This window comes from Porites lutea, chromosome 10 (genome assembly GCF_958299795.1).
Source record: "Porites lutea chromosome 10, jaPorLute2.1, whole genome shotgun sequence".
Lineage (NCBI taxonomy): Eukaryota > Metazoa > Cnidaria > Anthozoa > Scleractinia > Poritidae > Porites > Porites lutea.
In genome coordinates this window covers 28,251,586-28,273,956 of record NC_133210.1, presented here as the reverse complement: position 1 = coordinate 28,273,956, position 22,371 = coordinate 28,251,586, and the positions used below count along the sequence as shown (strand labels likewise).

Genomic DNA, 22,371 nt, shown 5'->3' with positions numbered 1-22,371 from the left:
ACTAATTTCTTCGACGTCATATATTGCTCAAGACTTCCGGTTCCGTCCTTTTCTATGAGTAAAGTGTTGAGAGAACCAAGAGTTTTCTAAGCGAATCTTTTTCCATCGGCATCATGAAAATCTTCAAGGACTTGTTTAGTGGTAAGATGGTTTTCTAAACCCTTTTTGTCGTTTTAAAAGCGTTATTTCTTAAATCTGGATTAACAACAACAAAACAATATCATGGGAAGACATATGCGAAGATCCTTTGCTAAGAAATCAAGATATCTTTTAGAATCTCAACATATTTTATCCTTTGTGGATGCCGATCAATGTCAAAAAATTATCTACGAGAAAAAGCGACCACTAATCGAACCAAACGTACGAGAAATTAGTCGCACTTCAATCTTGTATTTACCAATCAAACTTTAACTTTCGGTGCAGTGAGTTCGATCAGTTCGATTCATGTGGGAAAAAATGCAAAATATATAGATTCAATAAGTGCGTATCTTGTACATTTCAGTGAAGTAAATTCTGATTGAATGCAGCCACTTTTGCATGGGTAACAGGATACTCTGTGTACAGTATGTGTGAAAAAAAAATAGGCAGCAACTGCTGTTATTCTCAAAGGCAGAGTCACGCACATGACCGAGGACTTTTGTGATTCACTATTAAAGTTCCTAGTAATAGGCTAATGGGGATGTGCTGCTGGATGGGATCGCATTTTCACAGCTAGATTAACTATAATGGGGTTGCATTTTCATTAGAGTTACTAGAAAGGGATCACACATTTTTGGAATTTGGGGGATCAGAAAATTCCGGTAGGTAGGGATTTTAAAATGGGAAGATTTTTACTTCATTAAGTTTAACCAATGTGTCAGTTCATTTTAGGATGACCTAGTTATAATTAGAAGGCTCTACAACGTAGATGCATGAACAGAAAGTTACTACGCTGAGATTGCAAAAATTACATTTTCCCAAAAAAAGATGAAAAAAGATGGGATCTATATTTGGCCACAGAAAAGACTATAATGGGGTAGGGGTTGTGAGAGACCAGTAGTACGTACCCAGCAAAAATTAAACCAAGTAACCCACCCCCCGGGAAAAGAGCTTGCTTGCAGCTAATTAACCAAATGTTTGGTACTCAAGTGACTAAAGTACAAAGCCAATCAATGTTTGAAGTCTGATTAAGTTCAATTACCAATACTTTAGCATGACCATGTATAACATTGAGCTGCTAAATGCATCTTGATTGTAGGCTGATATACAGATTTAGCCAGGGCTAAAAGCGAAGCTCTCGATAAAATTTATGGTTTGTTCAACAAAATATAAAATTGTGTAATGCTAAGCGGCGAAGGCAACGCTAGCCTCCCACGCAGGCGTTTTTAGGGGAGCTCGTTTTTCATCCCTCCCCACAAATGCCTGCTCAACCAAAGACAACATTCCTTTCCCAAGCTTAACCAATCACATTGTACTTTCCAAATTCTGGAAAGTTAACCTTGACCGCAAGGTAATCTGATAATTACTCGATCTGCATTAAACACTGGGAAAGCTTTCTGACCTCTAATAAAATTAATGTTAGATTCAGAGCGGCAAAAATAAGATTTAGTCAAAATTTAGAATACTCCATGCACTGCATAACCTTAGGGAAGGAAAGAAAATAAGGAAAACGGTAACTCTAGGGTCACGTTCAGTCGTGTTTAGCCTGTCAACACTTTATTGCACAACTGTTTATTGGTCACTCACCACGCAAATAAAATAATGGGAAAGGAATGTTGTTTCCGGCTGAGCAGGCGTTTGTGGGGAGGGATGAAAAACGAGCTTCCCTAAAAACGCCTGCGTGGGAGGCTAAGGCAATGCCAGAGAATGGTGAAAAACAACAATAGGTCCAATCAGCAAAAAAACAACTTTGCACTTGCAGCACACTTTTTTTGTACATTTCTTTGCCGTTGCTTTGCATGACTACAACGTGAAACTTCGAGAAACTTCTTAGTTACACGTTTTATGGAGGAAATGTCGTATGTTTTCTTGTTCACTTTTTTTTTTCATTGCTGCTCATTTTCACCTTGCATTGGTGGCCACTAGCATTTCTCATTTTGTCACTACCCAGAGTGCAAAGAAAGTCATTTTTACAGCTTAACATTCGGGCTAGTTGAATCTAACATTTACTAGCCCAAACATCATTTCAACTAGCCCCAAAAACGTTTTGATGAGTAGATTGATTTCACAGTTCTTCTGTAATTTGAATTTCTCAAAAAAACGTCACTTGCCCGTCGGCCAAGTTAATAACAGAATTCACTAGCCCGATAACAAAATCCACTAGCCCTGGGCTATCGGACACTACTTTCTTTGCACGCTGCTACCGTTACAAAATTTTTATGTTGTTCTTCCAACAAAAAAATGTCTCCTTTGTTTTTGATCTAATCTAGTAGAGTTATCTGAAATCAAACACAAAATTTTGCCTCCTGTGTATGCCCAAACTTAGAAAGCTATAATTTGGCATCTGGAACAAAAGGTTAAGCTAGCATGGATCTTGACTTGCAAACAACGTTTTAGGTAGTTTGGTTTTGTTTCTGCTCAATAGTGAAAAAAAAATGATTCGACTAGCTTCAAACAGATATGTTTCAAGGAAATCTCCAGGGCAATTCATGTTGAATCATGTTGTTATTCTTCTTTTTAATTCTTTTCTGTTTTAATCCACTGTAAATGACATTGCATTGTCCACTGCGCTGAAGTGTTAGCAGTAATAGTAATATACAGGGTATTAAAACCTAAGGACTAAAAATTTCAGTTGTTAAACTAGTTAGCCTCTTTAATTTTCAGGAGATGAATTGTTCACTGATGTATACAAGATGACGGAAGTTGATGGAATTTTTTATGAAGTGGAAGGAAAGGTAAGTAGGCAATAAAGAACTTACTATGTGAACTCTCTATTCTCTAAGTCTAGAGTGAAGAACATCAAATTTCTCCCTGTAATATTATACACTTAATGTCAGATCCCGAGGGAAACAGTTAGTTTTGTTTTCCGGAGAGTCCTGATGTTTCCCAAGATGAAGTCAAGGGAAACATCAGGACTCCAGGGAAATCAAAACTAACTGGTTTCCCGAGGGACTGGACATTAAGTGTTTTGTTTTATTATATACATACTGAGAAATACTCACCAAAAAGCTATGCCGTAAATTTTCGTACGCAAATTAGTTCTAGCCAATCAAAGGGAGCGAACGATGGTTTTCACACGTGAAAAAATGATACGTCCAATCAGAATCGCGAACAATGTTTTTTCATGTGTGAGAAAAATGATACGTCCAATCAGAAGCCACAGAGGTGTGTGAGTTTCGCGCCAAAATTCCCACCTTTTATTGCAGCTTGCAGCCCTGCTTCGCACACATTCAACGAGGAAAGTTTTACTAAAAGAGCTTTTCTTGCTAAAAAAGTGAAAAACATTTTGGAAATGGAGTGGAATAGTTTCGTTTGTTTCACTGTCGATAAAGAAAACGGTAGAGAGCCGGCGAAACAACAGCAGAAAGGGAAAAACAGAATGAGACGTCAGCTTTTGTTGTGCTTTTTGTCGGAGCTACTTTGTCTTTCATTTAAGCTTAAGCTTCCCTGACTGTTTAAAAAAGAATGCAATATGCTTTACATTATTATTTTGGTATAAGGTCTTTGTCAAGTTTCTCAATTTTGTGATGGATTTACCAGAATCATACTTAATTTTTCCCAGGTGACTACTGAAAAAAGTGGTGATATAGATGAAAGTTTGATTGGTGGGAATAAATCAGCTGAGGACACGGGAGGTGATGACGTGGAGGAAAATGCAGTAACTGGCGTTGATATTGTTTTAGCCAACAAACTTAAAGAAGTGGGAGGACAGGCTTTTCCTTTCTCAAAGAAAGATTACCAAAAGCATTGTAAGGCGTATATGAAAAAGCTCCTTGAACATCTAAATCCAGAAGAAAAGGACAAATTCCAGGCAGATGCCAAAGTTGCAATGCAGAAAATTTGGGGAAAATTTAAGGATCTCCAATTTTTTCGGGGAGAGAGTGAAGCTGATTTTGATGACGCTGAATGTATGCTGGCTATACTTGAGTATCGTGACAACACACCATACATGTTGTTCTTCAAACATGGTCTTGTCGAGGAAAAAATGGTGAGTACCGTTGAGGTTTTTTCAGGGACATTTGCAAAGGCCCTGCCAGGGTAAATTTCGATTAGTGACATGGCCCAAAAAGTAGCGACAGCGCATCAAATGAAATCGCGACAAGAGACAACCTCCCTCCGCCAAATTGCAACAGTGCTCAACAGGGCTCAACAGAGAGGCTACACCCGGAGGTCCAACCCCTTACCCTTTTACATACCAGTTTTGACAGAAAAGGCACCCCTTTCGTATACCTTCTATTGACAAATTTTACCCCTTTCACACACCCAGTTTAGAACTTTGCATCTCTTAAACTGCTGTTTGACTGCCACCTGGTTAGCTCAGTTGGGAGAGCGCCGGTCTGCCGAGCGGGAGGTCGCGGGTTCAAACCCCGGCCGGACCAACACCCAGGATCTTTAAAATAAATACGAAGAAAGTGCTGCCTTTGTAATGACATCTGCAAATGGTTAGACTTTCTAGTCTTCTCAGATAAGGACGAAAAACTGTAGGTCCTGTCTCGCAGCACTTTCACTGATTTGTTCTTGTGGGACGTAAAAGAACCTACATCACTATGCGAAAAGAGAAGGGGTCGTAGACCCTGGTGGTGTGGCCAACCTTTACAGGTTGTGGGATTGGGCAGGGATGGCACCTTGCAAGGGACCCATGAGTCCCTTTCATGCACATTCCCTCTGGGCAGGGCTGTGTCCAGAAAAGCTGGTAAATAAATAAGTAAACGCACTATCTTTGAAATATGATTAAGACAGAATCCACCAGGAAATTAAGTAATTTTAATTTTCAGTGGACAAAAACCTTGTATCAGAATAATTTTAAATCCTTTCCTTTTCTCTGTTATTTTGCAGTAATGAGCAGAGCAAGGCAGGAAAAAATTATACAGGCTAAGCTGAAATTGAACTTTATATGACGAATGGTATATTTTGCAATCAAGTTATCATAAAGTTGTGCATTAAAACTGACAGGCTTTGAAGTAGTTTAGGAGGCACTCAACTGACTGCATTACATATCCATGTAAAAAGTGAACAGAATTTACGGCATTTACTTTGTGTACCAGACGCAGATGATGTAAAACAAAAGAGCAAAAACCAAGAAACAATACCAAACAGATTTTACCCTCAACAGAAAACAAAGGGGTCTTTTGTTTTACTTCATCTCTGCCAAGTACACGAAGTAAAAGCGGAATTTACCGCTAGAAACAATATTGTGCAGGCACTTCTTAGAACATTCAAGTTTACCTATCACTGCAGTGACTCAGTTTTATGTCGCCATAGACGGCTTGTTTGCTTCAATCATTCTGAGCAGCTTTTTTTTTCCAATACTATCAGTCAGATGTTTCCTTTGATTTTCCAGAAGTAAACTTAATTTTTCCAGTGCTGAAGTCGCACGGTGTGTCGTAAATGGCTCATCCATGAATGGTTGACCCATATCATAGTGGGCTGAGTACAGTTCCATTACTCTCGTTAGAGTAATGGCCTTCATTTACCCAAATTGCAGAATTCCTCACTAAAATTCTATAGAAACTTATCTATGTTGGAAAAGTTATGTAATCTTGCTTCTGACGATTTATTAAACGTGGAATGTCGTAGTTGTTTGAGTTTGATTTCTCTCAGGGCCGTAGTAGAAGGGGACCGACACCTTGTCTCTACTTCCCCCCCCCCCCCCTCCCTACATCCCCCACTTTTTGGGCGAAAATTACAAAAAAAGACGACGACTACCACTTTTCCGTCAAAAATACCGAGTTGATATCACAACGCAATTCCCCCTTCGATTTTACAACATACAAAATAAGCCCCTCCAAATATAAGCCCCCCAAACCGGTAACGCAAAAAACCCTCCGTTAAATCACCCCTCCAAATTTAAGCCCCCCGAGGGCTTGTCCTTGGAATATTTCCCTCAAATACAAAGTAAAACGAAGCAAAAACGGTAAATTTACCTTCAACTGTAAGGCTAGCCCAATCGATTTTGAGACGCAAAACTCCCTCCATAGATAAGCCCCTCCGAATATAAGCCGCTCCAAAAATAAGCCCCTTAAAAAGGGCCTTTGAAAAATATAAGTCCCTGGGCTTATTTTCGGAATTTTACGGTATGTTGTTCAAATGTTAGGTAGCAGTTCACATATATATTTTTTACTATAATACAAGTTAAAAATTGCTTGAAGTTAGCCTAAAAAGAGCAATAAACTGTATCTAAAAGTGCTTAGTAAATTTCCCAGTCTGCAATAGAGGGTATTTCAGACTTTCAAGTTTTGGCCGGGGAGGGGGGGGGGGGGGGGGGGGGTCTCGGCCCACAACAGTCGAGTACGCCGCTAGCACTGCTAACTTTCGTGCGCTCGCAATTTCAAATTCTTTCATACGGGCCTGTCTATGGTTGTCTCAATGTATAGATAACATTTTAGTTTAAATGAATCTCGTTTTTTCACTTAGCCTCGCTTTGAAAGTGGGAGTTATTGGAGTTAGGAAATGGCATATTCAGTAACGTTTTCGGAAAGCCTCTGCGACCACAGTAATAGATAGAGTATGTGATGAAACCTCCTCCCCACCCCACCCCACACAATCAAAAATTAAAATCAAGACTGTTCAATAGGTAAAGTCCACCATTTCTAAAGTGAAAGGAGGTAAATATGCAAAGACGCCGGGCAGTACAATTTTTCGTATTCCGGAAAATGTGTCCATGTTGTTTGTGGTGTGCAAACGGATCCAACATTGTTGCGCTACTCTTCAGCGATCACGGAACAAAAAATAGTGGGGAGTTGTTGGCTCTAAAGTTTGACCGGTTTTAAACTTAAAACAACCGCTCCCAAAAACACACAACATTTAACAGGATGTGCAAACGGGCGCAACACGTAACATTCAACAATGCTGAGAGATGTTGGCAAACAATGTTGCGTCCGTATTCACGTGGCTTTAAGATCCGAGCACGGCTACATACGTGACGAAACATCACTGAAAACTGAATACTCGTTCCACTCACAGTTTGTCGGGTCTTTGTCAAAAGTAGGCGAACTCCCCTAAAGCTGAATTCCTAAGAACCACATCCAAGCTCTGAAAGAGAAAGAAAACTTCGTCGTTGCTTGTTTACGTCCCCGATAAAAACGTGAAATTAGGCATTTTCACTCTTTATTCGTGCAGTGACGACAAAGAAATCTACGAAAAAAAGTGTGCTGCACGTGCAAAGGTGTTCTTTTGTTCATTAAACCTATTGCTTTGTTGACGTTCTCGTTGCTGTCACCTTCGTCGATCTTAAGGTCCTTGTTTGCCGACGACGAACGACCTTGTTTCCCAGTTCTGTGGCTCTTCCTTGCGTTGAGGTTCCACTGTATTTGTTCTGTTTCTTTTTTTGGTTTCTTTTTGTTTGTTTGTTGGTTTGTTTGTTTGTTTATTTGTTGTTTTTGTCGCCTTTTTTGTTGTTGATGTTTTTCTTCAGAATTTCAGGGCATATTATCTTCAATTTTGTCTTTTCTCAGTACAGCAGTGAAACGATTCAAGAGTGCATTAAAACTATTATAACTCAATTATCATATATAATATTAATTATACAATTAGCGTTATGTTTATAACTCCACACGTCCAAGCGTTTGTGAAGTTGCGAGTTCGCACAGTAAAGCATTTGTCACCCAAGGTGTGTGCGAGACTGGGGCATTTGTGAATTTTCGGCTTTCTTCAAAACCAACATAATTTTAGATTGTCCCCGAAGTTTAGCTCGTGCCGCAGACACTCTTACTAATGGCTTAGACGATGTGTACAGCTGTGCTTAGGCCGGCTGCAACACAGGCTATTGAAGTTATGCAACTTAAATCATTCGAGATGATACCTCGTTCAACAATCAAGCAGAGCTGTGGATGACATCACTACAACAAATAAGACAACAAACAAGAAATATAGTTTTTTCAGTTAAAGAGTATTTCGCTTAAAATTTCTCATTCCTCCAAAGAGAGAGAGAGTGTCTGGCAAATTGTTTCCAATCAAAGATTTGTGAATGATAAACTCGAGTCTGGAAACTCTCTCAAAGTGTTTATATCAGTACACAGTTATACACAACTTATAACTTCATAAGCGCTTAACGAGTGTCTTTTGGTGCACGACTTTCAAGAGAGCTGCTCATGTAACAGCTGCTCCGAATAGCTGTGGTGCGTTTCCATGACCCCAGACAATACTGAAACAATACTGTTTCCTGCGACCAATTAGGAGAGACCTTACGAACAGCACCTACACTACTCGGGTCCCACAGAATGTCACTGATAGCATGTAATGCAAAAGAGTATCAAGGTATGACTGTGCAATAAGCGGTGGCGGATCCAGGGGAGGGAAGGGCCAAGCCACACCGGTCTCCTCCCCTCCCCCCTTATTTTTAGACCAAACTGAGGTCCGAATGGACGAGATAAAAATTTGGAGTCCGGGCCCCCCTATTCTCAGGGTCTAGATGACCGCCCTCCCCCCCCCTCCCCCCTTTATCTCAAGGTCTGGATCCGGCACTGAGAAGTGTTCCAAATCAACCTAGGCGGGTTTCAGGGATTTTCTTGTTTACGTCATCCTAACCATCTCTTACTTGCGGGAGAGAACGATAGAAACGTCATCATTACCCTACGATTCCATGCGGCTCCTGATCTAGCAAATCGAGATTTTTTGTGGTATGCTGACTGTATATTTCAACTGTAAGTACTTTTCTATATACATGTATACGCGCGAGCTACTACTGATTGCCTCCTCGGGCCTGCGGGACCACAATGTCTACAATATAGGTCACGTGATGTAGGTCAAGTTGTAGGTCAAGGGACATGCGGCCCTTTGTCTTTTTATAAATTAGGCGTATTTTCATGCTCGGAATAAGACGAAATTTGAAAGGAAAAGTTCTCTGGAGTATTAACACATGACATGACCTACATTGCATCAGAAAAACAAAACATACTTTCTGAAGATTTTAAAAAAGCTTTCTATTTATAACCATGCAGTTTGGGAGGGAGTGAAGGGTGTCACGTTCCGTTCCTTGTCGTTCCTCGGTCTTTCTTTGCTCCGAAATCACACAAAAACGCTTGCTTCGCAAGCTAACGAGGCACAGACTACGTACAACAAAAGAAACAACACAACAAATCAATAAAGCCCCAGGGAGAACTCTATTCTCTGGTTCCTTTATTTCTTTTGTAATGACGGTACCGACAGAGAGACGCAACAACCTTCTTTTGTGAAATTTACACGACTACAAGAAAGCAACTCGAGGTGACTGGTTTCTTCCGACGTACTTCTGAAGATTCGCAATCTCGATTTGTCGCCACAAATCATGATTATTTTTCTGGACATATTTACTGGTAAGCTTAATGACCCTTATTTACTTTACAGATTTTAACTCAGGATACCCTGGCCCCATAGGTGCGTTCTCAATATACCTAAAATGTCTTACGTTTTGAATAACTGAGGAGAAAGTGCTGCCCGGTAATGACATCTAAAAACAGTCAGACTTAATAGTCTCCTCGGGAAAGGACGATAAAACATATAATAAACTTTGTGGAACGTTGAAGAACCCACTGAGGGAAACAGTTAATTTTGTTTCCCGAGAATCTCATTGTTTCCCGAGGCACAGCCGAAGGGAACGTTGAGATTCGACTGTTAATATAGCTAAAAATTTTGAAGCTGGAAACTCATTAAACCTCGCTGTAATGGCGGTCGTCGGTTAAAATTCGCGGGTATGCCACTACGGCTACGGCGACGGCAACGAGAACGTCAAAAACCAATTAGTTAAGAGGGAGTTTAAGATACCACGATGGCGACGGCTGCAAAAACGTCGCTTAAAAAGTGACTTCGCGAACTATGAAAATTTAGTGCGATTATCCCAACTCGGTCATAATGTTTTAAGCCTGATTTCCATGTGATCGCCACGATCGTTGCGAACGCTGAAAAAAAAGTTCAGCGATCGCAGCGATCATATGGAAACCACTCTTCACAGCTATCGCAGCGACAGCAAAAGTACCAGCATGCATTGCGTACGTTCAAGTTTTTCAAGATGGCTGCTAACTAGCCTGCGAAAGCATCCGTTTCTCATCGCTCTTCGCCGCTGGGGACGTTTAGCGCCGAGAAACATCTGCGGCAGAAATTCCATACTGATGACGTAAATCATTGTTTACATAACAAATCCGGTAGTCATGGGGTTCCAAATATAAATTTGTCCAATTTTACGTGTCATCTGGTCGGTTTTGGTAAATTGTGTTCATCTGTCAACGAGCTCCAGCGAAACTCAAAATATTGACTGTTTTGTTAGAGATTCTTCGCGTTTCCATTTGACGTTTGTGGCCTTTTGTCTTTTGTCTGTCATTCGTAAACAATAGCTAAAACAGATTTTACGTCATCAGTACGGAATTTCTGTCGCTGAGTTGCAGACGTTTCCAGTCCGCTCGCAACGTCCCAGGCAGCGAAGAGCGAGGAGAAACGGATGTTTTCGCAGGCTAGCTGCCAACACAAACATTGAGAAAGCAGTCCACTTGGCACTTTTTATGGAGGAAGTACAAAAATACGACCGTCTTTACAACACATTTTCAAAGGAATATAGAGACAAGAACAAGAAAATCAACTGCTGGAAAGCAATCGGAGAGAAATTCGACTTAAGTCCTGAACATGAGTTCTCTGTCGACGATTCACAGCCGCCATGCTGAATTTGAGGAATGGCGCTTTGGCGCTAACTATGTTGTTAGACCCAGGTCCCCTCGGTCTTCATTCAGCGATCGTGGCGATCGTAGCGATCATATGGAAACCAGGTTTTAAACACCCTAAGATTAGCAAAACAACAACTCTGCACGTGCATCACACTTTTTTGTACATTTCTTTGCCGTTCCTGCACGACTACGACGTGAAGTGCCTAAATTGACGTTTTATCGACAACGTAAACGTAAACATACGGCGCCGAATTTCTCTTACTCTTTTTAAACTTGAATATTTTTCTTAAGAATTCAACTCCAGGAGAGTTCGCCTACATAAAACATAGTGACGGAGTTTTGATAATCTCGCTAAAGTATCATAGATCGCGAAGTCACTTTTTAAGCGACGTTTTTTGCAGCCGTCGCCGTCGTGGTGTCTTAAACTCCCTAATAATGCACTGTTTGACTGTTACTCTCTGACGTCATTCCCCGCTAAGAGATTTGGCGGGAAATAGTTTCATTGTTAGATGTCATGTGACCTCGAAAAAAACAATCAGAGCGCATGCTGTTGAGAAAACATTTCTTAGCTATATACCAATTATTAATATTTATAATATACTTCTGTTCAAATTTTCAGGAGATGACATGTTTACTGACGCGTACAAGTACAGAGAGGTCGAAAATGGCATTTTCTATGAAGTGGAAGGCAGGGTTATTGTTCGAATTTTTCTTAGTTTTCTTTTCAAGATGAACGCTCAAATGTTACACACCCATATGACTTTTCATGGCTTTTGTACTGATTTGGCACAAGACAGGATAAAGGGGACAGAGAAGGCATCCCCCATATACACCCTATTCCATAGGTAATTCGTCTCGAGTTATTTTTAAGACCACTACTCCCAAGGAGATTGGACAACAGCCAATCACATAGCGCGAATGTGTTCCGCGTGGATGACCCACGCTCAGAGCCACGCGTCCTTCACGAATTGAGGCAGAAAAAAATGACGGAAGACGCGGAGCGCGATATTGCTATTCGTTTTGTCGACGAAAACGAGAGATTTCTGCTAAAGCTGTGTCAGCGAAACGAAAATTAAAAAAGAATCGCCCCTCCTCTCTTGCATAGAGCTAACAGTACAGCAGGGAAATCTTTAACACACTGAATATTCTCTCAGGATCTTTTATAATTTACAGTTTGAAGAGAGCAATTTCTGGTTTGATATTTATTCTTTCATTAGTCTTTTATTATTCAACAAAAATAACACTTGGCGTCCTATAATAATAATAATGACAATTTAATAACTTCTAGAGCGCTATTTACATTCACTGATCAACAGCGCTTTACAACTTAAAAAACTACAATAAAATTCAAATTTGTAAAACTAATTACATGTACATGAATATTACTTGCTACTTGCTTTACTGTACAAACGACCGGTTTCAATAGACCGGCGAAATTTCTCATTTTGTTAAAGCACTGAGGTTACGATAACTTCGAGTTAAACTGATTTCACAGGTTGTCAAAGAGTCGAGCGATTCCCTTTTCCCAGGTGAGCGCGGACTCATTTCGCTTCAATATTCAGAAATGCTCTCGATCTCTATACGCTTTCATTGCCCTTCGCCAGACATCTTTTGCACGGCGTTTAGTCATGCGAAACCTCCACGAAACATCCACGCAACGCGCGAGTTAACTCTATCCCAATTCTAAAAATAACTCGAGACGAATTACCTATGGAATAGGGTGTATATGGGGGGTGCCTTCTCTTTCCCCTTTATCCTCTCTTGTTTGGCACTAAAAGTCTCATATGTTTCCTTTCCAGAGACTGGAATTTCGGGTCGTTAATGTGCAATCAAGAACACATTTTTGCGCTTTGGGAGCGTTTTCCAGTTCTCAAATGACCAACTCCTCCCCTTACCCCACAAACAACGTTGGACGCGTGTATCCCAGAATGTTTCCAAATTATAGGGTGGGAGAGGATGCACTCTTTTTTGAGGAAACTCAGAAAAAATTATGAATGCATTACTGTCCTGGGGACGAGGTCGATTACTGTCCCAGGGGGTAGGCGAGAGAACTCCGTTAAGTTAAGGAAGTCGAGATTCTCCGTGTTGATTCGCCTTTTATTCTCTCAGTGATGTCACGTCCCTTGGTAGGGTCCAGGTCTTTCCGAGCTGAGAGCGCCCGGAGACTTCTCGGGGACTGGTCTCTACCACCTTCAGTTTATCGAGAAGCTTTTCCTTGACATAATAGCTTTACAGTTTACGCATCAAAATAGATCAAAACCATGCTGTCCACCACAAAAGTAATCGAACCAAAACTGATAGGCTCGAACTAACCGAGTTCAAATGAGATGTCGGAGGGTCAGCACACCCAACAGCACACCCAACAGTAGAAATGCTCAATTTTAGACTTGTTTCAGTAACAGTGTCTCTAAAGGAAACAAAATTTCCTTATGACCATGTTGGACCACCTGATATGCGGTAGCAGGGGCGGATCCAGGATTTCTCGATTGGGGCGGGGGGTCCAAACTTTGGTTCAGAAAGGAGATATTGAACTTTTTCGTGGCAAATTACTTCTCCCCACCCCCCCCCTCCCACCCTCCCACACACACACTCCAGACCCCCTCCCACCAATCGCTGAGAAGGCACAGACGATTAAGTGTTTCTCAATCTGTGAACGCCGGTCGCCGTTGGCGCGGGAAATACTACTTTGCGAGCAGAGGTGAACAGATCACAACACGGTACTCAAAAACAATCATACTTTTTTATATCCCTGGAATTTAGTTTAGTGGCAGCATACAACGCGGGTTTCATTAAAAAAAATCAGCCAGTTAAAAAGTGATATACGATCCGGTCAATGTAAGTATTCTAGTCTCAAACAAGCGTCAGGTCCGATAGGGGAGGGTCCGAACTCCCCTGACCCTCCCCCTGGATCCGCCACTGGGTAGTTCTGTCAACCTTGTTACCAGGTTTCTAGTTAACTTCCCTACTCGTCCCCTAGCTTGTTCACAGGCCCTCTATGTACAGGATACTCGTCTCACTGCTCCGAGGGACAAGTAGGAGAAAAGCCTAGGTACGAGGTTAATAGGTCAGTCGGTAAAGTTCCTTTTCTTTACTTTCACCAAGGACACAGTTGAAAATTGCGACATCACTGACCAACTTATTGGTGGTAATAAGTCAGCAGAGGATATGGATGATGAAGCGAAGAAACAAATGCCACTACTAGCATCAATATTGTCTCTGGTAACAGACTTATCAAAGATGAAACATTCTCCTCTTCACTTAAAGTTTTAAAAACACAGATGAAGAAATATGCTAAAAAGCTAACTAATAAAGTCAAAGAAGAAAGCCCAGCTGAAGCCGAAAATTTCAAGAAGAACCTAGAAGCTGCCTTGCAAAAAATCTTCGCAAAATACGAGCATCTTCAGTTCTTCACCGGAGCAAGGGATGAGTTTGAAGGTGAAGGTATGCTGGCCATAGCGGAGTATCGTGACAAGAAACCATTCATGTTATTTTTCAAGCACGGCCTCAAGGAAGAAAGAGTGGTAAGTTTATCGTCCTGTATTAAGACCTTTATTCAAATTTTTTTCTGGTTTGGTTGCCATTTTAAAGGACTTTTCATACCTGTTTAGCGCGAAATTCGGACCCCGCGATTCCACCGGTAACGTCAAAACCACGTTACGTCACGTCACGTCACGTCACGTCACGTTACGTCGGTAACGTGAAAATGTGACTACCTCATGCTAAAACCTTCACACTCTTAGTAACCAGAGAAGTTTTATGAGGAGACTAGTCTGAAATGACAGCCGTCTCCTCGCCCCCCCCCCCCCCCCCCCCCCCCCAGAGATGGCTGATTTCGGATCATTATACGTTTTGGGGAAACTGCCCACCTACCCCTCCCCAAAGCCAACATTAATACTTACTTCTTACTTGGTGCAAAATGTTGGCGTAGGGGAGGGGTGACATTTCAGACTATAGGAAGACGCAATATTTGTAACTGTTGTAATCAACGGGAAGTGCTGAAGATTATTGCAACTTTTGTTTACGGATATTAAGATACAGCCGGGTCAGAAAAAAAGTCGTCTGTCAATGGAGAGAACGTATTTTTTCGTTCTGCAACGGGATCAGGCAATTCTTTTGAGGTTGCCCGTTTTAAAGTCCGTCGCTGCGGAACTTATTCAACCTCGATTCAATTGCTCAACTTCATTGAAGCTCGCTTCATTTGCTCTTAAGAACTTGTAAGGGGTTGGCTTGAAGCAAATCTGGCCCTGTACGTCTAGCCTGCAAACCCTAAAACGTAGGCGTATTACCGATTGTTTGCAGGCCTGGAGAGCGAGTAGGAGAGAACCCTGGGAGCGAGATGGAAGCCAATCGTCCCTGTTCGGGAAAACTGGACCCGAGAGAGCCGCGGGAATACAGCCTAATTTTCATGTAGCGTTACTTTTATGAATTAAGATGACACACCCATAAGGTGTGTCTGTTTGAAATATTCTTATTAAAGTCCCTTTCAAATACCTAAATCAAAATGAACGGCTTATAAACGAGGAAAATGAAGCACTCCGAAGGAAGCACAACTGAGACTGTGCACCAAAAATATGCAATTTATAAAAAAACGTTTTGCAGTAGGTTGCAAAAAATATACACTTTGATACCTTTGTATTTCGTTTTCTCAATGTTATTTTGCAGTAACTGATGGAGCTGGGCATCGCACTGACGGACTTGTCCAGTAGCCAGACGAATCGCGCGAGTCAATATTCAACAATTAAAAGTCACATATTCTATACATTTAACGCAATCTTTATCGTCATTTTGAACGAGATAATTTCGTACATGGCCACGTTCAGCTCTCCCCCTGCGGTCACATTAATAAGGAGCAGGGCCTGAGGAGCTACCCTAGCTCCTTAGGCCCTGGTTGTAGCCTTGTGAGAGGTCGGTTTGTACGATGATTCAGGGGCACTCACTGGATCTGTTCCACAAAATATCTGTTCTTCAGGCACATTTTTGCTGGCTGGGAGATGTGGAAGAAATAATAGTCCTTGAAAGGAAAGTGTTGCTGGGAAAAAGATAATTCAAGGTGTCAGAGGGGACTTGAAGTCTAGAATAGCTGCTACGGGTTACTTGTATGGGTTACTTACCACTCAAGATCTGAATTGTGCCCTATGAAACTTCCCAGTAAGTCAGGTTGGAGGTTGTAAGGTTGCTGGCTGGGAACTCTTCCATTAGTCTTGCTGGGAGTGAGGAACAGATAATTTTTTTCCAGCAATCCCCCAAAATGCTTAAAATAGTCTCAGAAAACTTTATTCACGCTTTGTTGTTGTTTTTAGGTCTTTTTCTCAAAATTTCCCGTTGGGTGCCCCTGATGATTGGTCGGTCGGTATGTGAAAATTTGGGTCGGCATGACTGTATACTATACAGTCATGCCGACCCACTAAGAGGCCTCCTGCACTAAGAGGTCACATAACCAGTGCTTCCTTTAAATAATGAGTTGGAATCTTGCTGATGCCAAAAATTGACAGAGCACATAAACATTATCTCACACCCGTAATTTGAGAGGAAACGCATTTAAGGGAGCTATTTTATGGCACTTTGATTTTTCAACAAAGTAGTAAAATTTGTGTTGGCCGCCATGTTGGAGGGCATTCTCTTGCCCTCCAACATGGCGGCCAAAACTACTTTTCGCTTATATCTTGTTAAACGTTTGAAAGTTACGCTCAGATGTGCTGTAAACGTTACCACATCATCTTTTCAACATTTTCCTTGAAGTTTAAGTGCAAAATTTGTGTTTAGAAAGAAGTAATTCATGATTTTGAAAATCAAATTTTGGTCACGTGAACAGCTACGAACTTTCCCATTTTAAGAAAATGGTGCAGGCTTGCAAAACCAAATCAGTATAATTTTATTTAAGATATGACCCACTAATCGTTTTTCGAAGGCAAAATCATATAACTTTCATTTTCACAAAAACCATGTCACATGACCTCTTAGTGCAAATAGCCTATTGCAGAACTCTATTGGAGACCCTCAGACAAATTACTTCCGTGATCAAGAGAAAGGCCGAATTTATACTAGAGACGAATTATCCGTCTAGACGGATAATTCGTCTCTAGTATAAATTCGGTGCTAAGACGAATTATTTAGCAAAATTCGTCTGATGCTGATTCGTCTATTAGCACGTCTTGAAGACGTGCTAACAGACGGATAATTTGTCTTAGACGGATTATCCGTCTCTAAATTTATATCTAGACGGAAAGTAGACGGTTTTTTGACGAAGTTTCCAAATATATGAGAGACGACTGGTTTCTATATTTTCTCAGTGTTTCCTGTTTCCCGCGTAAAATATCTAGACAAACTATTGGTCAAAATTCAAAAATTCTTCGGATTTATACCTCGACGAATTAACCGTCTGACGGATAACTGGTCTTTAGTAAAAATTCGGCTAAACAGTAACCTGGTAACGGTATTCTTTATAAGCTAAAAGTGACTTTGAAGAGTCATATTTCATTTCTAAGACGAGCAATTTCCTTGAAAAATGTAGAAATGAAATAACATTTATTCAATACATTGTACAAGAGAAAAAAAGGCAACCGGCAGTCCTTTTGCCTGGAATGTGCCACTAAAACAGAATGACCGTGGGGACCTGGGAAACGCCGTTCACTTTGCTGGCGCAGTTGGATCCATATCCAAGTGGCAATAGTGCCTTCTAATTGATTCAACGACACGTTCTAGTGTTTGCAACATTTATTTGTCCTGCGGCTGAACAGGGTAACATTTCAGTTCTTAATTTTTTTTGTTTTACCAATGAAGGAAACGGTGAAAAGTCCCGAAGGCGCGACCGCGCGAGGAGACGTACTACACTGAAAGCTGTTTTAGACCAAACTGAGGCCCGAAGGGCCGAAAAATATTTTTTTAGAGACTGTCCCCCCCCTCCTTATTTCAGGCTCTGGATGACCGCCCCCTCCCCCTTCCCCCTTATCTAAAGGTCTGTTTCCGCCACTGCTCCCTGCTCCCCTTTCCTCGTATTAGTCATATCCTATCTTGGTGTCAGGGAAACAGGATGTTGCCAGTCTCAAGCGTTTATCAGTCGAAATCGAATTACCATAATTTAAGTTAAGCAAATTATTATGCTTTGTTTATATTAATTGCCGTGAAAGAAATTAAACAGGACGTAAAGAAAACAAATTATACAAAGTTTGAAACAGACGGGTTATAATTTGATGGTGTGAATCGGTATCGAGAGTTTACAAATTATTCTTTTCTCTACTTGGTTTTTTAAAAAACTTTGTCAACCATGTTTACAATAATGCAAGACCACAAAACGTTAAGAAAGGGATTCGCAAACATTGCGCGCAAATATTAAAAATGTATGCTATCTTATTTCCAGTATGATTTTGGTAGGTTGCCATTAAGCCATTTAAATTTGATCCAATTGATCAAGTTTCGTTAAGCTAACCTCACCGGTTCCGAGGTTAAATAGTCACATGGGACTTCAGCCAAGGAGAACTGGTTTTATTCAGTTGCTTTTGATTTGCATACATAGCGCTTTGTTTATAGTTCCTTTATACATCTGTCATGCTGTGGATGTAATTGACGGTCATTTTCTGCCTTGCTAAGTTCCATCGTTGCAATGAAGTAAGAAAAATAACGCGTCGATTTTTTCTACCTCAGACCTGAAGGAGCTTACGTGTTGTCGCCAAGATGTTAATTGTAAAGTTAACATTTGAACTGGTAATCCTGTACATTTGTGTGATATGTGCAATGGTTTCAGTCAGTTCCACATCAAGGAATCGGCCAAAAGAACCTATCGTTATTCTTATCGCCTTGGACGGATTTCGCTGGGACTACATGTCCAAAGCTGATACGCCTAACATGGATTCCATCGTAAACGAGGGCGTCAAAGCGCCCTTCATAAAGAACGCATTTCCAACAGTCACTATGCCTAATATGTACACGATAGTCACTGGACTATATCCGGAGAGTCATGGTATCATTGCAAACGAGATGTACGATCCAACGTTCCAAGCCATATTCGACAGCGCTAATAACGAGCCAAGATGGTGGAATGGTGGCGAGCCGATTTGGGTCACGAATCAAAAACAGGGGTTCAAAAGCGGAGTGTGTTATTATCCGGGTTATGATGTAGAAATTCGCGGAGTCTTTCCGAGTTTCAGCACTAATGGTACGAAGTACTCCAAGCCTTTCGTTTTCCCGTATGCAAATCGCATGCCAGTGAAGGAAAGAGTTGATTTGGTAATAGAATGGCTAAGCGCGGAAGACCCACCGAACTTTATAGCGATGTATTTCTTGGATACTGATACAGTTGGGCATCAATACGGGCCCGATTCGTCCCAGATTAAGGCGAAGATCAAATACTATGATAAGAATGTCGTCGGGTACCTTGTGGATAAGCTAAGCGAAGTAAACCTGATCGACAAAGTAAATATTATACTAACCTCTGACCATGGTATGATTGCCTACAACACAAGCAACTTTATCAACTTTGATAACATTGTCAATAGTAGTACTTACGCCGGTTGGTCGGGAAACAAGGCCTTCTTCACTATCCAACCACACCCAGGAAACGAGACCTACGTTTTTGACAGCCTCAAAACAGGGCAACAAAGGACAAAGCTATTTGAAGTCTATAAAAGAGAAAATGTACCCGAAAGTCTTCATTTTAAGAACAACCGAAGAATTGCCTCCATAGTGGCTTTAATGAAAGAGGGGTGGTATATTCGTAGCTCCAAATTACCTGAAGATAATTTCACAGCGGGAATTATCAGGGGAGAACATGGATATAATAATTCAATCAAAGATATGTATCCTTTTTTCATTGCGCGTGGACCCGCGTTCAAAAAGAATATGACCTCAGAACCGTTCGAGATTACAGATATTTATCCTTTAATTTGTCACATCCTTGGAATCGAACCAGCAGAACACAACGGATCTCTTGACCGTGTGAAACAGCTTTTCAGAGAACCGCCACAATCGACCAAGAAGCCCGCGCCCGAGGACACCACTACCGCACCGGGACCTGGAAACAAGATCGTCAAAATTGTTGGCTTTTCAATTCTCGGCTTTGCGGTGGCTGTTAGCGTTGTTGCTGCAATTATATTGGCGATTCGTTGGTGCAAGCGGAACCGTCACCCCAGTAAAAAAGTGTTAGAAAACGAAGATACGCAAGAATTACAAACTGACGTGACCGCGTGAATTTTGTTTTAAGGAGGCGTTTCTGCTTTTACTATTGCAGTCTTAGTTCAAAGAATTGAAGAAAGACCTTGATGATATTGAATTATCACGCAATTTTCATTTTAATGCTTTTACATTTGATTCAACCTAGATCATTTAGGATTTTTGCTAAAACTTGTCAAACTTTGAAGGTTTCCTAGCACCCCAAGGGTTGGATTGTTGAACGTAGGTATAAATTGTCAACTATAAAGGGAATATATTTTTAAACCAGTTCCCGATAAAGCACAGCCGGGTCACAACAATTTTTCGTCTTTGCTAAGAGTTAAAAAAAAGATCGATCGTGGACAACCATTCTTGTTAACAATCAGATCTGTCAATGATGTCTTTAAATTTAAACTGAAATGATTGACAAATGTACGAAATTGTTTTTAAACTTTTGAAATATATTATGTACATACTAACGAAAATTAAAACAAAACTGCCTCGCAAGTGCGGTTTTTAACAGCTTTATCCATTAGCCGAACAAAAACTCGCAAAATAGTGCATCATTGACTCATGCGTTATTTTAAAAATATACCTTGAGTTAACAGGAAAATAGCTCAACTCGGTCATTTTTTCGACCCATTCAAGCAACATAATAATTATCGATTATTTCGATTTAATTTTGGGAAGTCAAGAATGCCCGTCGTAAAAAAAGTGAAACTAGCGTAAGGTTGAGATATTTAGCTAAGTATAGGCAGATTATGTTACAAAATTGATGATAATTAAACTCATGTTACCATTGGAGATTAAAAAAAATGACGCTGTTGGGAGCACACGTAGCACTTTGCCAGGCGAATAAAAATTTTACGAATTCCAAACCTATATTTTGTAAATGTGGCTTTCTTACTAACCGCCGAAATTTCCTGTCGCTTGTCGCGACGGAAAGGTTTTTCAATAAAAAAAAAATTTCACGTATCGAAAAGTACTCGATAAAAATCGTCTCGATTTTATTGCCTCTCGATTACGTATTCGGTAGTTTAATCCGGGCCGTGGAATCGAGACTCGTTCAAACCAGTCTCGTTGTCTCGTCTCAGAAACGAGACTCGATAAACGAGACACGCTTGCTAAACAAGGGCCTCAAAACGAGTCCGACCAGTGATCCACGAATAACATGAATAACCAATCAAAAATCAAAACACGGTTATGCAACCACAGTTGTCGCGTGAAATTTCATATTCGGATTCCACAGAGAGACGGTCGGGCAAACAAATACAAAATGGCTGCGACGCGAAAGACTTCTGAGAGACCAGATCATGGTATTGCAATCATTTTGGCAATTTTGTTAACAAACCAGCTTTAAACTATAATCGTCAAATAAAACTATAGATTATTCCGAAGCATTATCTATACATTCACCTCAAGACGATTTTTATACGCAAGCATTTTTAACGTACCAAGAGTGAAGTCTAGATTGGTAAAGTTTTTTTTTTACTATTATTTATTTTAATGTTTATATTTAGTTTTTATATACCTAGAAGATTCAGATAATCTTCCGGGGAGTCCTCGTGGCTTTCCGGATTTCTCGGGATTTTTGGTTTCACATGAGAACGAGTAGTTCTACTTTTCGCAGTGACTCTTGACTCCCAAGTTATTTTATCCAATAAGAAGTCAGTAGTATTTACGCAACTTGCTGTACCCAGCTTGGACCCATTTCTTTGACTGCTGTTATCATGAGACTTTTTGAACGATTTGTCTATAGCTATGCACTTTCCAGTATTTGCAATGATTAAATCGATTTAGATCAGTTTGCCTCTCGTGAAGGCCGTAAGTCTACCATGGCATTAATTAAGTGGCAACGTCAGGGCTAAAGTGGCTGGATGGTAATGCCGATTTTGTCTGGTTTTTTCCTTTGACTTTAGTAAGGCCTTCAACTCTGTATCACACAATATCCTCTGTAGTAAATTGAAGCAAAGAAACATTAATTCATATATCATTAATTGGCTTATAGGCTTGTTAGATCAGAGAAAGCAGAGAGTTGTTGCAGGAGCCGATTACTCGGTTCCCAGTGGTTGTCGATGAGGGCTGGATCCAGACCCTGGGATAAGGGTGGGGGGGGGGGGGGGACGGGGAGCGGTCATCCAGCCCCTTTAGAAAAGGGTTCGGGCCTCAGTTTGGTCTAAAAATAAAGGGGGGCCCTCCCCTGGATCCGCCACTGCGATGGCTACCGTACTAAATATGTTTTTTTAATAGGGGTGTTCCTCATTGTACAGTCCTGGGGCTGATCCTCTTTTCTATCGTTTTTAACGATATCAAAGCTGTTAATACCAATAAGAATCTTCGAGTCAAATTTGCAGGTGACATAACGGTTAGCTTGCCAATTGAGGCAAATGTAGGCTTAGATGAGTCTGAAACGAAAATCCTATCCTTTATTGAATGGTCTGAGAACTGAACTGCATGA

General features: G+C 40.8%; 2 protein-coding genes and 1 pseudogene across 2 annotated transcripts; all 3 read left to right on the top strand.

Moving 5' to 3' along the window:
- The first annotated feature begins 20 nt into the window (after window positions 1-20).
- LOC140950431 (translationally-controlled tumor protein homolog) lies at window positions 21-5,714 on the top strand. Its single transcript, XM_073399659.1, has 4 exons — window positions 21-141; window positions 2,803-2,873; window positions 3,701-4,126; window positions 4,975-5,714. The coding sequence occupies exons 1-4, from the start codon at window positions 114-116 to the stop codon at window positions 4,975-4,977; spliced, it is 528 nt and encodes a 175-aa protein (XP_073255760.1). The 5' UTR covers window positions 21-113; the 3' UTR covers window positions 4,978-5,714.
- A 5,660-nt stretch (window positions 5,715-11,374) lies between these two features.
- Window positions 11,375-15,194, top strand: LOC140949734 (translationally-controlled tumor protein homolog; annotated as a pseudogene).
- Window positions 15,195-18,196: 3,002 nt separating this feature from the next.
- Window positions 18,197-20,847, top strand: LOC140950572 (bis(5'-adenosyl)-triphosphatase enpp4-like). Its single transcript, XM_073399808.1, has one exon. It carries the CDS (start codon window positions 18,441-18,443, stop codon window positions 19,950-19,952), a length of 1,512 nt encoding a protein of 503 aa, XP_073255909.1. The 5' UTR covers window positions 18,197-18,440; the 3' UTR covers window positions 19,953-20,847.
- Window positions 20,848-22,371: the final 1,524 nt, after the last annotated feature.